The following is a 17,978-nucleotide window of genomic DNA, read 5'->3' as shown; positions in this document are numbered from 1 at the left end:
ATATGTCGTCAGAGTCACCTAATTCGTGACGCACATCCGGCGTCATTAGCGACGTCGTTGCGTGTAACAGCTCCGAGCGAGTGTTAACGATCAGAAATACTCACCTAATCGTTGATCGTTGACACATTGTTCATTTTTAAAATCTCGTTGGTCGTTGTGGACGCAGGTTGTTAGTCGTTCCTGAGGCAGCACACATCGCTAGGTGTGACACCCCAGGAACGACGAACAACAGCTTACCTGCGTCCTCCGGCAACAAGGTGGGCGCGTTATTAATGCGGCTGGTCTCCGCCCCTCCGCTTCTATTGGTCGGCCGCTGTGTGACGTTGCTGTGACGGCGCACAAACCTACCCCTTAACAAAGAGGTTATTCGCCGCCCACAGCAACGTCGCTAGGAAGGTAAGTATGGGTGACGGGTTTTAGCGATATTGTGCGCCACGGGCAGCAATTTGCCCGTGACGCACAAACGACGGGTACGGGTACACTCGCTAGCGATATCGTAGCGTGTAAATGGGCCTTTAGGCTTGACACTGTCAACAAAATTATTAAATGCTTCCAACAACAAACAGCAAAACTGAACACACATGCTACAAATCAGGCTGTCAATGAAGATGTCGGGGAGTGATCACAGCGCCCTTAGGCTATGTGCATACAGTGCATTTTTTGCGTAATTTTTGCGCATTTTTTGGGTGCACTTTTGGCCTAAAAACTGCAAGCCTATGACTTTTCATTTTTGCTGTCCGCACAGTGCTTTTTTTTTTTTTAGCTGCGTTTTTGAGTTGAAAAAAAAAGCAACATGTCAATTCTTTTCTGCGGTTTTCTGCAGTTTTCTACCCATGCAATTTATTGGAAAAACACAGCAAAATGCAGTGAACAAAAACGCAGCAAAACGCAGCCAAAAACACACAAATACGTGGTAAAAACGCATGCATTGTTACTGCTGCGTTTTTGACGTGGGTGCGTTTTTGTGCATTTTTTGCGGCCAAAAACGCTGCATCTTTGTGGTCAGAAAAAGATGCAGCGTGCGCACATAGTCTTACTGTGTAGTCAGAGATGACTATTAGGCAATGTGCGCACTTTGTGTCGAGGTAGTTGCAGTTCTAAACGCATCCTCTGGCAGAAATGGTTTTTGCCAAAGTTGGTTTTGACCACAAAAACGCGATAAATACGCGTGCGTATTTACCGCGTTTTAGCCACGTTTTTACTGCGTTTTAGCGTGTTTTACATGCTTTTCCACTGCTTAAAGTCTGATGCATTTTGAATACAAAGACACTACTAAATAAAGTTTAACCATTCAAACACTATGAAAAAAAACGGAAAAAAATGATAACAAATATCAAAATTATAATCAATCAAAAAATGGCTTTTTTTTATTAAAATGATAAGTTTGTGATAATTATGCATAAAATGACATTTATATAAGGATTTTTTTAAAAATAATTGTCAGGCTGTGTGTGTAAAGGGACATATCATGCCATTAATATTTGGCCAAAAACGCATGCAATTAATTGGTCCTAAACGCATGTTTTCAGCATCAAAAAAGCATTTAGAAGGCAAGAATTTTGATGTTGCTTGCGTTTTGCAACTTTTCATTGACTTCAATGTTAGCAAAACGCAGCCCAAATGGCAAAAACAATTGACATGCTGCTTCTTTAAATGCTGAGTTTTTGCCCAAAAATATGCAAATTAAACGCTGCATTTTTAACAGCATTGTGCGCACAAGAAATCCCCATTTCCCATAGACTTTGCTTGAAAATCAAAATGCATGCATTTTGGCATTAAAACGTTGCAGTTCAAAATGCTGCGGAAACGCAGATAAAAAGCCTAAAGGCCCTGTTACACACAGAGATAAATCTTTGGCAGATCTGAGGTTGCAGTGAAATCATGGACATATTGTTCCATTTGTACACAGCCACAAACCTGGCCCTAATTGTCCACAATTTCACTGCAACCACAGATCTACCACAGATCTACCACAGATCTACCACAGATTTATCTCTCTGTGTGACAGGGCCTTTACAGCCTTCTGCCCATCTATGATTTCTGGGGCCAAGCAGCTGCAGGGAGAATATAATTTAATTTTCTCCCCATAGCTACTGTTCCAGTACATGATGAGCTGATCATGCATGAAAATCTATTTACCTGCAAGTTGCAGGTAAATAATAGTTTTGTAGGTGACAGGTTCCCTTTTAAGGTAATAAAAAAAACTAATATTGTTCTTCTTATTTAAGGAAATATGTACCTCTTCTCACCAGCTCAGAGCCATTCCGGACGTCCTCTTGTGATAGCTTGTCTGATGCACGATGTGATATTACATTGGAGTCGAGATTTAGCTTCATGCAACTTTTGTGCCAAGAGAAGTGGGATGATCTTCCTGGCATACAATCCTCCGGCAGTTCTGGTGACGACCCACTATTCCTGACAGATGGGTCCAATTGCAGTCCTCACTTCACACTTTCAGGTGGTATTATGTTACTAAAATTTTAAATGGGGATAAATTTGATCTTAACAATGCGACCATGTGCGTTCCTTGTTAGTCCCAGTTGATTTATTTCTGCAATCCCCATATTGACTGTGTTACCATATTATTAACTGCAGCCATTTAATGTCCCTATAATAGCAAAAGGCATAAAAAGTGCTGAAAAGAAGTGAGTTAAGTAATGGCTGAGACCAAATGGGGAACAGTGGTCCCCTGTGCTAAGAATTGTACAGAGAGCTATGCCAGAGAAATAGAGCACTTTGGAAAGAAAGGTCCTGACAAAGGGGGAACCTCAGAGGAGCCGGCTGTGAGAGATTCAACTGCAGTTGTGTTAGGCTATGTTCACACTAGAAAAATTATTTTTCTTAAGAAATTTCTTAAGAAATTTTTCGAGAGTGAAGGATTAGCGCACCTGCTTTAAAAAAACGCACCAATAACGCAGGTGCGTTTTTGGTGCGTTTTTTTTCAGGTTGGTCCCTGTGCTTTTTAATGCTTTTACAGCAATAAATAATCTAGATAATAGATAGATAATGGATAGATAGATAGAAAGATGGATAGATGAATAAATAGATAGATAGATAATAGATGAGAAAGACCTATATAATGTCCCACTCTCCTGCATATTCTAAGCTGGCACCCTTTTGTGACTTTCATGTGGCACTAAAGGGTGCTTAGCCTTATATTTAGCCAAAAAATAAACAATTAAAAAAAAAACTACGTGGGGTCCCCCCTATCTTTTGTAGCCAGCTAGGGTAAAGCAGATGGCTGCAGCCTGCAGACCACAGCTGGCAGCTTCACCTTGGCTGGTAATCCAAAACAGAGGGCACCCCACGCTGTTATTTTAAATTAAATAAATAATTTAAAACAAAAAACGTGGGGTCCCCCCCAAATTAGATCACCAGCCAAGGTAAAGCGGACAGCTGTGGTCTGGTATTCTCACTACCCAGCCTAAAAATAGTAGGCCACAGCTGCCCCAAAAGTGGCGCATCCATTGGATGTGCCAATCCTGGCGCTTTGCCCCAACTCATCCCATTGCCCTGGTGCAGTGGCAAACGGGGTAATATATGGGGTTGATGCCAGATATGTAATTTCACCTGGCATCAAGCCCTGGGGTTAGTGATGTCACGCGTCTATCAGATACCCGACATCAGTAACCCAGTCATTAATAAAAAAAAAAAATGGACAACAAAAAAAGTTTTATTTGAAAAAACACTCCCCAAAACATTCCCTCTTTCACCAATTTATTGAAAAGAACAATCAAATCTGGGTTCGGCGTAATTCAAAAAGGGGGTCCCACGAAGATCCATACCATATTCACTGTCCCAGTCAATGAAGAACAGAATGTTCCCCATTGGCTGGGAGAGCAGTGCAGTGACCTAAGCTAACATCAATGGGTCAGCCCAGGTCACTGCAGGGGATGACGAGCGCTGCTGTCAGGAGGTTAGATGAGATCATTACCTGCTGTGACGATCTCCTGCACTCCTGACGTCAGTGCTGACTTCTATGCCCGCCGCGTTCTCAGCAATATCGCGAGAGCCCGTGACGTCACCGCTAGTGACAGTCTCGGGCCGTCCGCGAGACGGGCATAGAAGGCAGTGACAGCGCTGACGTCAGGAGAGCAGGAGATCGTCACAGCAGGTAATGATCTCATCTAACCTCCTGACAGCAGCACTCATCATCCCAGCGGCTGCTCGCACTGCAGTGTGAGAAGCTGCTGAAACTGCAGTGCGGGCATACACTGACACAGCAGTGCGGGCAGACACAGACACTGCAGTGCGGGCAGCCTCAGGGCTGGAGCGGGACACAGACTTCACGGGCACCTGACAGAGGTCACACGGAAGTGCTTCCGTGCGGCTTCCGGGGATTTTGCGGGCCCATTGACTTGTATTGAGTCACGGTCCGTTATCATGGAACAGAATAGGACATGTTCCATAATAACGGAGCGGACATACGGCATTTTAAATGTGTTTTTTGTAGGATCGGATGCACATGGAAGTGCTTCTATGTGCCATCCGATCCTACACAAAAGACATTGGAAAAATAGTCCTGATGATTACTTTACAGTCAATGGAGTGAATAACGCAGTTAGCTGCAGAAAAGAAGTGACATGCTCATTCATTTTCTTAAGAAAATCTACCAAAAGAATTTCCTTAAGAAAAAACGCAGTGTGCACACAGATAATTTTTTTTTGCCATAGGTTTTGCTGGGGAATGTCTGCAGGAAAGGTTACAAGAATTTCTCAAGAAATTTCTGCAGCAAAAACGCACCAAAAATGCGGGTAAAAAACGCAATGTGTGAACATAGCCTTATAGGTGGAGTGGTTGGATTAGCCTTCAGTTTAGCCCCTGTGAAGTCATCAAGTATGATAGCAGTGATGCAAAATAAAAGACTGTTTTGTGTATTTTGTTAGTTCAGGGCTATGGATGTTAGTTATGAGACAGGGGGTGAAATATATATTGATCACGTTATCAATTTTCTAAGTAAGTATACATCTAAAGGAGCTATTGCCATGAAATCATCACCAGATGTTGGTAACAACCCATCCAATCAACACAAGCAAAGAAATCAAACCATACATGTCCGTACATAAAAAGTGTAATGATAAGAAATGTCAGAGAGAAAAAGTATTGAATACATGCAGAAAGAGATGCAAACAGCCATGCAAAGTCATTACACCAGCTGAAATCTATCAGTAATTAGAAAGCAATCCTAATAGAAAAAGAAGCCAGCACTATTCCATACTGTACTATTTAATAAATGGAGATTTTTGGCAAAAAATTGCAATCCTTTGAGCCACCCCGCCTCGCCAAGGCAAATCTCCGTGGGGCAGTCCTACGCTAACACATTTCATTGTGATCAATGGGTGCCATGCGGCTTGACACATTAAAAGCAGAACTAATCCTTGATTCCAAACAGCACCTACCTGATGTCTTTTCAGTCCCGTACCCATGACTGAATCATGGCTGTGGGCGGGGCAGGCTCAGGTAAGTGCTGCTCGGATCAAATAGCCTGGAAGGCAGGGCTGATGGCTGAGTGTGAACAGCCTCCACTCGCCAAAATCAGACAGATAGAATGACCAAAATAGGGTGCACGGCCTGATGGAGGCTAACCACCTGCCAAAAAAAAAATAGACAAAGAAGCCAGCACTATTCCATACTGTACTATTTAATTGGTCATTCTATCTGTCTGATTTTAGTTAAAGCTTACGCTGGTTTCACATCAGCGTTTTCCTGCCGCACTCGCAGATCCGGCACAAGGACAGTACAGTACATTAAAGTTCACTTTCAAGCTCCGGGCACATGCGGTCATGTGACCGGAGCATGTGACCGGGGCTTGCCGCACTGTCTGTGAACTGTATTGTACTGTATTGCCCTTATGCCGGATCCGGCAGTGCGGCAGAATACCGCTGATGTGTTTGTGCCCTTATAGTTATTAGAAGGAGCCCAAGGAACCTTCAAGATTTGAAGAGTGTTTGTGTGGAAGAATGGACCAAAATCACACCTGAGCAAAGCATGTGACTAGTTTCTCCATACAGGAGGCGTCTTGAATCTGTCATCACCAACAAAGGCTTTTGTACAAATTATTAATTAATTTTTTGAAAGTGTGTTCAATACTTTCCCCTCGTGTCATTTCTCATTATTACACATCCCTAAATGTATGGACAACTATGGTTTCATTTCTTTGCCTATGTGGACTGGATGGGTTGTTGCTGACATCTGGTGAAAAATACGTATCAATAACACCTTTCGAAATATATTTACTTAGAAAATTGATGTTGTGTTCAATATTTATGGCCATGGAGAGAAGTAAATACACTAACGATGTGCACACCTAAATAGTAGGAATTTATTGAATAATGCAAAAGATGCTCAAAAAAACATTAAAAACACTTACCATCATCCATGACACAAAGTGTGCCCATAAATGTTACTTGTATAGTGCACAAGTGGAATGCAAATGTTGCATAAATGGAAAACTGTAGTGCCACATGGTAACAACATCAATGAATAAAAATATAATGATGTTGATGACAATGTGCACTAAAGTCTGATATATACGGTATATATATATATATATATATTATATATATATATATATATATATATATAAAAATATAACAGTACTAAATAAATAATAATATGGCAATACAAATAGTACTGAATAGAAAACTAGACTGTCAGATCAGAAATCACATCCAAATAGACAGAAATGAAAGAGTCCCTCTATCAATAGTAGCTTGAAGGGAGGAATGTACACACTAAAGTATAAGTGGTTAGTACAATGTCCGCATTATGGTAGACGAGATGTTGGGCATGGATGTCAGGACAACAAACGTACAATCCACACACGTCCAGGATGTGTCATGTCGTCACTAGTGATGAGCTAATATGCTCGGTACTATTTGTTACTCGCACGAATATTAAGGTATTCGCAATATCTGTTACTAAACGAGCATTTAGGCCTCGTAAGTTTCCCGAAATCCCCTCCCCACATGTTTGTCGCCCAATTTTCAGCCACTAAACATGCTGAGTTGGCTGCCAATCACAGTACTGTCAGTGTTTTTTCTTATTAATCACAGTAATGTGTCACCATCTTTGCTACTGTCATTACTGTGATTGGGAGGTGCAGTGAAATAGAAATAAAGACGTGCAGTCTTTAAAGCAGGAGAATTATACTTACGGAGTTTCCTCACTGCAGTAACATTGCTTTCTGGTTCGATCATTAAAGTTCATGAATATGCACTGCTTCTCCTGCCCACCCTCTGTAACAGTGTCTGTGATTAATTGCAGTCCTGCTTCCCCCGCCCACCTTCTGTGCTAACTTCTGTGATTGGTTGTCCTCACTTTAGCTGTCTGGGTCTCCAAAGTGAAGTGTAAAAATAAATAAATAATTTTAAAAAAATGGCGCACGGTCACCTATATTTTGATACCCAGCGAAGATAAAGCAGACAGCTACAGGCTGCAGCCCCCAGCTGTGTGCATTATTTTGTCTGTTCATCAAAATACGATAGAACCCATGCATTTTTTTTATTATTTAAATAAATAATAATAAAAAAACTGTTGTGAGATCCTTCCCCCAAATTTTGATATACAGCCAAGAAAGGTGGACAACTAGGTGCTTGTATTCTCAGGCTCGGTAGGTCCATGGTTATTGGGCATACTTAAGTCTACAAGTAGCAGCCTGCAGGTGCTCCGAATTGGCGCATCCATTAGATGCACCAATTCTGGCCCTTTACCGTCCCGATTGCCCTGGAGCGGTGGCAATCTGTGTAATATGGGGGTTAATGACCGCTGTAAATTGTCCTAAAAAATCACAGCTGTTATCAAGCCCGAGATTAGTAATGGGGAGAGGTCTATGAACCCCCCCCATTACTAACCCTGTAAGTCAAAATAAATAAACACAAAACAGAGAAAAATCCTTTATTTTATAAAACCTCCAAATCCCACCCTCTTCCTCCAATCTATTAACCCCCAAAACACCCCTGCAGGTCCGATGTAATAGACACGAGGTCCCACGATGATCCCAGCTCTGCTCCTACATCTGAGGTTACAGTGCATGGTCACATTAGAAAACTACCAATCACTGCAGCATCAGGGACACACTGACAGAGTTGCAGTTATGAGAGCGGTGACATGAGTGAGTTCACCTGATGTTACAGCTGGAGGGTCCCACAGTACCCCTGCTGTGACCTCAGGGGAACTGACTTGAGGTGAACTCTATGAGCTCAGTGACCTCACCTCAGGTGAAGACATTGAATTCAAGGCCGGATTACAGAATTAGGTGATGTACGCACATTTAGTATTTGGTTGCAGACATTTCTGCACAAATCTGCAGCTCCTGGCAAAGGACCACAGCAAATCCGCATCCAAATGCATGCAGTATCGGTGCATTTTTCTGCCAGGAGATGCAAATTTGGTGCAGAAATGTCTGCAGCCAAATACTCAATGTGTGCAACTAATCTGGTAATCCAACATTGAGGTTAATGACTTCACCTGAGGTCACAGCTGGAGTTTCCATGTTACCCCAGCTGGTACCCCAGCTGTAAACTTACTGGATGTGAATTAATTGAACTCAGTGACCTCACCTCAGGGGAAGTCATTAAACTTAATGCTGGATTAGGCGATCTGTGTACATTGAGTATTTGGTTGCAGACATTTCTGCACCAAATATGCAGATCTTGGCAAAAAACGCACCGGAACCACATCAAAATGCATGCAGAATCAGTGCAGTTTTCTGCCAGGAGATGCAGATTTGGTGCAGAAATTTCTGCAACCAAATACTGAACGTGTGAACATAGCCTAATCTAGTAATGTGGCATTCAGTTCAATAACTTCCCCTGAGGTGAGGTCACTGATTTCAAGTTCACCTAAGTTCACAGCTGGGGTAGTGTGGGAACTGCTGTGACAGCTGTTACCTGAGGTGAACTCAGTGATGTCACCAATCGCAGCTGCGGGTCTATGACTGTGTCCTGGATGCCACAGAGATCAGTCATGTTTTCTAATGTGACCGTGCACTGCGACCTCAGGAGGTAGAAGAGCTGGGATCGTTATGGGACCTCCTGTGGATTACATTAGACCTGCAAGGATGTTTTGGGGGTAAATAAATTTGAGAAAGAGGGTTTTTTTTTTAAATAAAGGATTTTTTTTGTGTGTTTTGTGTTTATTTCTTTTTAGTTACATGATTAGTAATGGGGGTCTCATAAACCTCTCCCCATTACTAAACCTTTGGGCTTGATAACAGCTGTCATTTTTTGACAAATCACAGCGGTCATTTACCCCTTATACCCCTGATTACCACCACTTCAGCACCACTTTTGAGGCAGCTGCAGACTGCTATTTGTAGGCTGGGAAGGCCCAATAAACATGTACCTCCCCAGCCTGAGAATACCAATCCCCAGCTGCCTGCTTTATCTTGGCTGGGTATCAAAAACAGGGGCGACACCACAATGTTTTTTTTTATATTTATTTAAATAATAATTTAAAAAAAAATGCATGGGGTCCCTCGTATTTCCATACATGGCCAAGGAAACACACACAGCTGGGGGCTGCAGCCTGTAGGTGTCTGCTTTATTGGGCACAGGGTATCAAAATATGGGGCACCATGCACCATTTTTTCCAATTATTTATTTATTTTTACACTCCACATCTTGACCCAGACAGCTAGTGTGAAGGCAACCAATCACAGAGGCTGGCACAGAGGGTGGGTGGGGGAAGCAGGACAGCAACCAATCACAGACAGTGTTACAGAGGGTGGGTGGAGGAAGCAGTGCATATTCATGAACTTTAATGATTGGACCCGGAAGCAGTGTGACAGCTGAGTGCAAACTCAGTATAATTCTTCTGTTTTAATCCCCTTAATACTCTGACAACATTATTCCCAGAAACCCTAACTGTGAGTCAGATATCTATCCAGTCATCTTCCCCATGCTGTTCCCATTCAGTTTCAGCACTTTTCCATCCATTGCAGCATTTTTACAGCCCTCCTAGACCTAATTTCAAAGTCCTCCAGAAAATTATTTGAGTTTCCCATTGACTTGCATTCAGTACGAGTACTCAAATAATAGAAACTATTCGGCACGAAGAATCCATACCCGAGTATTTGATTATTCGTCCAACTCTAGGACTTGTCACAGCTTCCACAGGGGAACTACAAGTATTGCTGACAAGGAGTTTTAAATAAAGAAATATTAATTACAATAACTTGTTACCGGCGGTCGGGGTACATGGGCGCAGAAGAGATGACCGCATACAGGAGGAACATCTGGAGTCATAGGGCGCCCATGCGTAGAGAACATACAACTTGCCAGTAAATATTAAAGCGCAAGCGTAGGTCGGCGCATATAATATAATGTGATACTTATGTCACCCACTGTTTCACGCTTCTGGAAATATCAAAAACAGTGTTGGGAATTTGTGTAGTTAGGTCGGGGCTGTAGGCAGCAAGCTCAAGGAATGCAAATCCTTGCTTGTGAGTGAGGAGACGTTCATGGTGTCAGAAAACTGTTAAGCACATAAGGTATGAAGTATCAATATCTTGCTGTTCATATTTTTTCAGAAGAGAATTTACTCAAATCTGTTGGTCAAACGCATGAATGGAAATCAAGTGAGTCAGATAGCGGCAGGTTTTCACCTCATCTACACCTAAGATCACCCAGGTAATTAACCAAATCATATATGTACAAATTTTATAACTTTTTCTACTTGCATAAATATTGTTGGATTTTTTTAAATTTTATCAGATCATTACAGTGAAAAGTAATCTAGGTTCACATGTGAACATGTTTAACAAGGGATTAAATGGAACATCACAGCTGATTCATGCTTATTAAAGCCTCTAGGGACCAGTGTGTCCAACTAATCTCCCATGATGCTCAGTTCCCAGAGACATTTAAACTATGTTCTTCACTGAAATGCTACAGTATGTCTATGGCTGGAATCATGCAGCCAATGTCTTATGGGTGCTGTCCATGTATCAGCTGTCAGGTTCCCTTTGAGCTATGTTGACTCAGATCCCATCAGATTTAATGGCATAAAACACTCCTCTTCCTGTCAAAATTCTGGACACCACAAAAAAAAACAACTGCCCTTTATAAAACATGGTCTATTGGGTACATATGATATCTGTTGTATGTCAGACTTGGCACTGTGTTCTAGTTTCCATTATAACTGGAAACCGCGCAAGCAATAAACTTAAGAAAAATGAGTAAATCTTTTGAAATGATAAAAAAAATTGTTTATTTTCCAAGAAAATTTGATTAGAATCGAATGTGCTCCATAGCCTCCAATTGCTCTATGACAATATTATCTTTCATTGTGTGTTGCCCTGTGCTAATCTTCAGACTCTAATCCTGTTCATTGCTGTCACACACAGACCAACAGTACAGTTTTTTCAGTGTTTTATGACTGCATCCATATCTCTATGGCTAATGTCACGCTGTACTGTGAGAGACACTGAAGCTACAAGCAGTGTTGCTTCAGAGTGCAGTAAGCAGGCAAACCACAAGAGGGAAATAGAATAGGCAGTAGGCCAGGTCAGCAGCAGGAGGTCTTGTCAGTAGTACAGGAATAATCAAATCATGGTCAGGTGATCGCTGAGGGTCCAAAGACGGGAAGTCACGTATACAACAGAAGGGGGAGAGGAGCCAAAGTCAGGAAGGAGTATACAGGTTAGATGCCGGGAAGTCCAAGAAACATACAAGGGTGGAGGACAAACAGGTCGAGGCCGGAGTCAGACAGACAGGGCTAGGAGTAAAGGCAGACAGAAGCGGATAATCAAGGAATGGGATGGAAGAACGGATGGAGAAGGGAACAAGCAGAACAAGGTAGCAGAGAGGCAGAACAGATCAGGTAACTCACGGAAGCCAGCAACACACGCTGCAAAGCATAAACTATCACTGGCACTGGACCAGAGGCGCAGCACCAGGATATAGAGTCCTGACATCCAGAATGAGGCAGGATGGGATTAACCCCTCACATAACCTGCAACCCTGAACTGGAAAACCAAACACTGTCCAGCCACGGCCAACACAGGCATGGACCATGACAGCTAAGCTGTGAACGATGACGTCCACTCGCTATTCAGATTCACCACAAAATGGTGGCGGCATATCCTGCTTTTGCCTTTGTACATGTACAGGTTAATATAGTCCTTCCTGAATGATGTGCTGTACTATGTGATCTGATAGCTGCAAGGCATTATGGAGAAACCCTCCCGAGGTCATGTGTTGATTCTCCAGCTGATAAAAACTTTTTAACTGTAAATTTTTAGATGATTCACGTAAGCAAATCGTAAATTGTTTAAATTTGCCGAATAAATGAATTCTTAAAATTGAACACTAATTTGATTCTCATTGAATCCATTTGCTCACATCTAGCACCATATAAGTACTTTGCAAAGTAAATCATATCTTTTGCAGTATTCCCAATTCCCAAAGGCTCCCTTACTATGATAATGTACAATGGTAGAATAAACTCATGCCACATACTGTAATTCTTACTGTGCTCGAACAATTCATTCAATATTGCCTTCTGTGGGCCAGAGATGGTCATTAAAAGTATTGTTTTCTCATCACCTGCTGTTTTTTTTTTTTGCAGTACTGAAAGTGGCTATAGCCACATGTCTGAGAATGCACATTCCTATGTGACTCGTCGTTGGTCTAATACTGACCAGTATGTAACCAGGAGGGGATCCGTTGCCTCCTTGATGGTCTCTGATGGAAGCAGTAATGACTCTGAGCTCCAAGACTGCTGGGATATTTCATCTGCGTCCCCCTCATCATTTAACACACGTATTGGTAAATGTACATTCTTCTTTCTAGATAATTCTAAAGATGAGGGGTTGGTTTCCATTTTTTCCATTGCTTATTGCATTGGAAGATATCTTAATTTTTATTCTGTTCTCTAAATATTATTATTTTTTGCATATTTTATTACTGTATATCTAAATCTCTGTGCACTCAGGTGTTCGCTGGAAGCCTGTTGGATGGGTCTTCTCCTCGGGGATGCTGTGGGCGTTTTACATAGTTTCATTGATGATAATAGCTGGGTGTGTTGCGGTCACCGTACTTTATATCTCATCACTTGGTGAACATGGATTCTCATTATGGATTATTTCTTGCATGTGTGCAGTGCTTGCATCTTTAATCCTACTGGAACCTCTTAGGGTAAGTAGACTGTCTAACAGGGGTGATGGCGCCGGTAGAAATGAGACGACACAGACGCTGCAGTTCAAAGTCTTTACTCACTGTAAGGTCGTCACCCTTGGAGCGCTGGTTCCCGCTGTGATGGGCTTCAGCCGATCCCCGATAGGTCAGAGGCCAGACATGCTGCTGTGGATTGTGAGCCCTTCCTCCTTACACTGTGTTTGATGGATCCCTGGGACTTGTAGTCCTACAGAGACCCATGTCCTGGGTTTTGTTCCCATCCCTTATGGCACTCAGCTCGAGTCCGTTATTGGCTGGATCGTGATCACAACTCCTGGCTCTATGTGCTGCTTTTCCCCGGGCACTTGTGGTGGGCCAGGAGACTTGGAATCCCCTGCCTGGTGGATTTGCTAGAGGGACATAGAGTTCCCCCCAACCTAGGCCTCCGCACCCCGTCTGCGCCAGTCCTGAGGGAGCTATCAGCTCCGCCCTCAGTGACCGTGTTCTCCTGTGTCTCACATCTTCCCTGTCTGTGTCTGTTCTGTCTGAGTGTGTGTCACCTGAATCCCCAGTGTGTAGCTCCACCCCCCAGGTGCTGACCAGTGAGTGGAAAGTCCCAGTGGTTGGCTACTAAGCTGTATGTTGTATGTAATGTGATAAACACCAGTGAATAACCTCCTCCTTACCCGGAGTGAATATTGCACCTTAAGTGAGGTGCAGTACCCCGTGGAGACTGAAGCCTCAGGGGCGTCACACATGGACTTAAAGAAATTCTGTCTCAGTTTTCTTTGTTGTCTTAGATATACATATTTCTGTATCATGAAGAACGCTACATAAAAAATATCTTTCAGTCTGCCTAGTTTGCCCACTATAGCTTTTCAGCCCTAGCCTAAAAAAATTGATTTTTTTTGTTTTTTGTTCTTTAAATAATCACGTGTTTGCACCTTACAGGTTGTGTTGCTGTCACTTTACTATGCTGTACGCTGCCCCCCAGTTCTCAGTGAAGGACTGGGGTTGGTGGAGGAGCCACTTGTTAAGAAGATATTGGACCAGTGTAGTAAAGTTCGAGCTCCGGGAGGTTTCAGCCTTCTTCAGGCAAAAGAGGAAGCAAGGAGAGTGCGTGCATTGAAGACCATGATCAGGGTGAGAATCACAGACCATAACTGAGACAGTTAGAAGTGTGTTTTGGTTTTTTAAAGCATAAAAATTCTGAAAACTTTTTCATCTAAATATAATTTTAAAGCAGTTGTTGGTACACACACACATACACACACACACACACACACGCGCACACGCACATGCACACACACACACACACGCGCGCGCACACACGCACGCGCGTAGATCGGAAGAAATAAGTATTGAACATGTCACCCACCAATTTTTTGAGTAAATATATTTCTACAAGTGCTTATGACATGAATTACATACTACCTGGGTATAAACAACACAAATAAAAGCAGAGAAAAAAATGTAAAACTGGTAAAGAAAACACCAAACTATGCTCTTTTATTAAACTATGATATTGTGATTAACTATGCACATATCAACTAGCACTTAATATGCAGCCCTTGCTCTGTTCAGCAGCCCTCGCTTGGGAGTTACTATTGCTGTCTTGAGATAGCTCACTGGTTTTTCCCATTATGAGATGTTTCTTGTGTGGCACTTTGATCATTAGACACCTTTTTATAGGCCATTAGTTGAACAAATTGATATTATTTTTAATCCTGCCACTAAGTGGCAGGATTAATTACCTGAATAATGTAGTTAATGAAAATAAGTTATTTATATAAATTGTGATATGCCAAGGAGAATTAAATGCTTTCAAGGGATGGTCAGGTAGCCTTTATAAACACTAGATTGTTCTTTAAAGAGGTTTGTTGTTAGGAAAAATAGAATACAGATTTAAAATAGCAAAATGTCTGCTGTACCTTTTAAAGATATCTGTCATCAGCTTTTTGCTATTCTGTCTGATAGCAGCACTTCTAGAGAGCCTAATTTCAGGCATGTGTCACTTACATTACCAGATGTTGCAGTTTTAATTAAAATCTTTTTTATCTGCTGCAGACAGTTCTCTGAATGCTGAGCTCTGTATAACCCAACCCACACCACTGATTGACAGCTTTTTGTGTACATTGTCATTGGTCAGGCAGTGCTGGGGGCAGGATAGAACAACCCGGCAACCAGCCAAGTAGTCCTCTAGTGATAATCTGTGTCTTATAAAACAGTGATATTAAAACTACAGCAAGCAGCTCAGTAAGTGAAACATTGCTGTAATCAGGGTCTAGGTCTTACATTATGCTGCTCTCAGATTAGTTGGCAAAAATCTAGTGACAGATTTCCTTCAACTAGTGATGACCAGATTGATTCATGTATGATCCACTTCTAGATGAATTTTCTGAAATTTGAATTTTCACTCGAATTCAAACACTTCAGATTCAACTTACAGTTTGCAGAAAAAAACCTTTGCCCTGCACCATTTCCCATAGTGCTGAGCATCGGAGAGTGGGCTAATGTCTTTTTAGGTGGCTGCAAGTGAAGAAACTGAAAAGACAAAAGGCGCTAATAGGGTACTAACGTTAAAGAACGTTTGTAGGAAATATCAGATGTGCTCACCTGATGCAGTTGTGAAATAGTCACAACTGCTATTGAAAGAGTGTAAGTTACGGCTGCAGCAGGTACGAGGAGTTAGCATCAAATGATCAAATAGAAGTGGACTCTTGTACTGTCGTAACAAGATGGTCAGCAGTACTGGTTAAATCGTGATTTTATGACGCGTTTCAGAGATCACATCTCCTTTCTCAGATAAATCACACATGTACATCGAACCTACCACCAGCAAAGGTCTGAACCTGAATTTTAATAAAACGAGAGAAAGTAAAAATTATGAAGAAGAAATGGGAAACAGTGGCAAAGGGAGAGCAAAGAAAAGAGGAGAGAGACACAAACATGCATAGAGGGGGAGACCAGGGAGAACAAAGGGGGGAAATATACGGAAGGCCAGGGGGAAGGTGGGGAGGAAGCCCTACCCAAGATAGCACAGTTGTGTAACATCCACAGTATCCTAATTGCCAGTGATCAGGGCATCATATTCCGCAGAGAATTTAAATTCCAACCACAGAAACGCATGAAGTCATTGACCCTTGAGGCCTACAGAGCCAACATTGGGGGGGGGGTGTCAGACTTCCTTTTCAAAGGGATGCATGCTCTAGCTGCCATCACCAGAAATTGTAACAATGAATGCTTGTAGGATTTGACTGATGACTCCGACAGCTGCAACAGGTACAATTCTGGACCCAGCTCCTGAGTCGTACCCGTCACCCATCTGATCACTCCCCCACATCCGACCAGAACCTCTGCAAGGCTGGGCAAAACCAAAAGATGTGTACAAAATCTTAAACAAATTGAGGTCTTATGGGCAAAGATCAGGATTTTCCCTATAAATTCATCTGACAATGTGGTCCCAAGGTCCCTCTCCTACTGTCGTAGATATCCCGGGGTAGGAGTATCCTTTGTGTTGGCCATCATGGCATAGGCCAGAGAGAGAGAATGGCACATGGCCCCCACACCCAGACAAACCTTTTCGAACTCAGTTGGTGGGCCAGCGAAATAGTCAAAGTGGGTAGAGAAGAAAGTGCCTGAGTTGCATGGATCTCCACACCCCCAGCGGCCCAAACAACGCAACACTCAACCCTGAAGTTCAGGCAAGGAAGGTCACTTGCTCCCAATCCCCAACTAACAAGCTCTGAACCTATTACTTAAAATCCAAATCTGAAGACTAGGTCTGTGATGCCGAGAGGGAACTCAGGGGAGCCTATTATAAACGAGAGTGATGATGGCAAAGGCAGCAGGTAACTTCAGACATTCCGCTGTGCACAGCACTCCAATGTTGCACTGATAGTTGGGTGGGACCCCAAAGTTGATGAGGGATTTTTTGTGAGCCAAGGAGTGGCCGGGAGATAGATGCTTGAAAAGCTCTGCTCCACAAACACCCAGGGCTTTGACGAGGCATGCCGACACCAGTCCACCTAACCAGAAGAGAGGACCAGTATTATATATTCAAGTCCGTGATGCCCAATCCACCCAATCTCTTGTGTCTGCTTAGCAGGGAGTAAGAAAGCCTAGCTGGCTTATTGGCCCAAATAAACTTAGTTTGTAAAGACGCGACCTCCTTAAAGAAACAGCCGGGGATTCGTAACGAAAGAGCCTGAAAGAGAAATAAAAGCGTGGAAGGACATTCATTTTAAATATATCACATCTCTCGAACCAGGTAAATAGACCCCTGGACCACCTCTGGCAGTCCTCTTTAATAGTTCGCAAAAGGGGAAAATAATTTAAACTAAAGAGTTGTTTAACGTCTGCCGCCAAACAAATCCCCAGGTATTTCAAGGACGGAGAGGCCCAGTTAAAACTGAATGCTGACTGCAAAGAGACCACCAGCTCCGGGGAAGGGTAATGTTCAGAGCCTCGGACTTGGACCTATTTATCTTAAAGTTGGAGAGGGCTGAGTATTTATCAAATTCTCGCATCAGATTAGGCAATGACATCGCAGGGTTGGTGATGAAAAATAAAAGATCGTCGGCATACGCCGCAATCTTATATGTCCGAGTACAAATACATAGACCTAAAATGTCTGTGCTGTTCCTAACATGGCATAGAACGGGTTCCAACAATAATGCAAAGATCAGTGGGGACAGGGGGCACCCCTGCCTAGTTTCATTAGAAATGAGAAAACTCTCTGAGGAGGGAGATAGGGCGGTAGCTTGAACAAAGGGTGGGATGCTGACCATCTACTTTCAACACTGCGGGAGTCCACTTCTATTTGATCGTTTGATGCTAGGTGACTGCATAGGCCTTCCC

At 42.7% G+C, this 17,978-nt stretch overlaps 1 protein-coding gene across 1 annotated transcript in view; it reads left to right on the top strand.

Moving 5' to 3' along the window:
- Positions 1-17,978, top strand: part of LOC142312750 (polycystin-1-like) — a 258,417-nt gene that overhangs the window by 202,405 nt on the left and 38,034 nt on the right. The window contains exons 33-37 of the mRNA XM_075351738.1: positions 2,229-2,458; positions 10,532-10,631; positions 12,571-12,770; positions 12,937-13,139; positions 14,070-14,261. Of these exons, the coding sequence (XP_075207853.1) occupies positions 2,229-2,458; positions 10,532-10,631; positions 12,571-12,770; positions 12,937-13,139; positions 14,070-14,261 (925 nt within the window). The remainder of the gene's footprint in view (positions 1-2,228; positions 2,459-10,531; positions 10,632-12,570; positions 12,771-12,936; positions 13,140-14,069; positions 14,262-17,978) is intronic.

The sequence above is a fragment of the Anomaloglossus baeobatrachus genome, chromosome 5 (genome assembly GCF_048569485.1).
Source record: "Anomaloglossus baeobatrachus isolate aAnoBae1 chromosome 5, aAnoBae1.hap1, whole genome shotgun sequence".
NCBI classification, from domain to species: domain Eukaryota; kingdom Metazoa; phylum Chordata; class Amphibia; order Anura; family Aromobatidae; genus Anomaloglossus; species Anomaloglossus baeobatrachus.
Note: the sequence above shows the minus strand (reverse complement) of the source record. Positions and strands in the feature narration are given on the sequence as shown.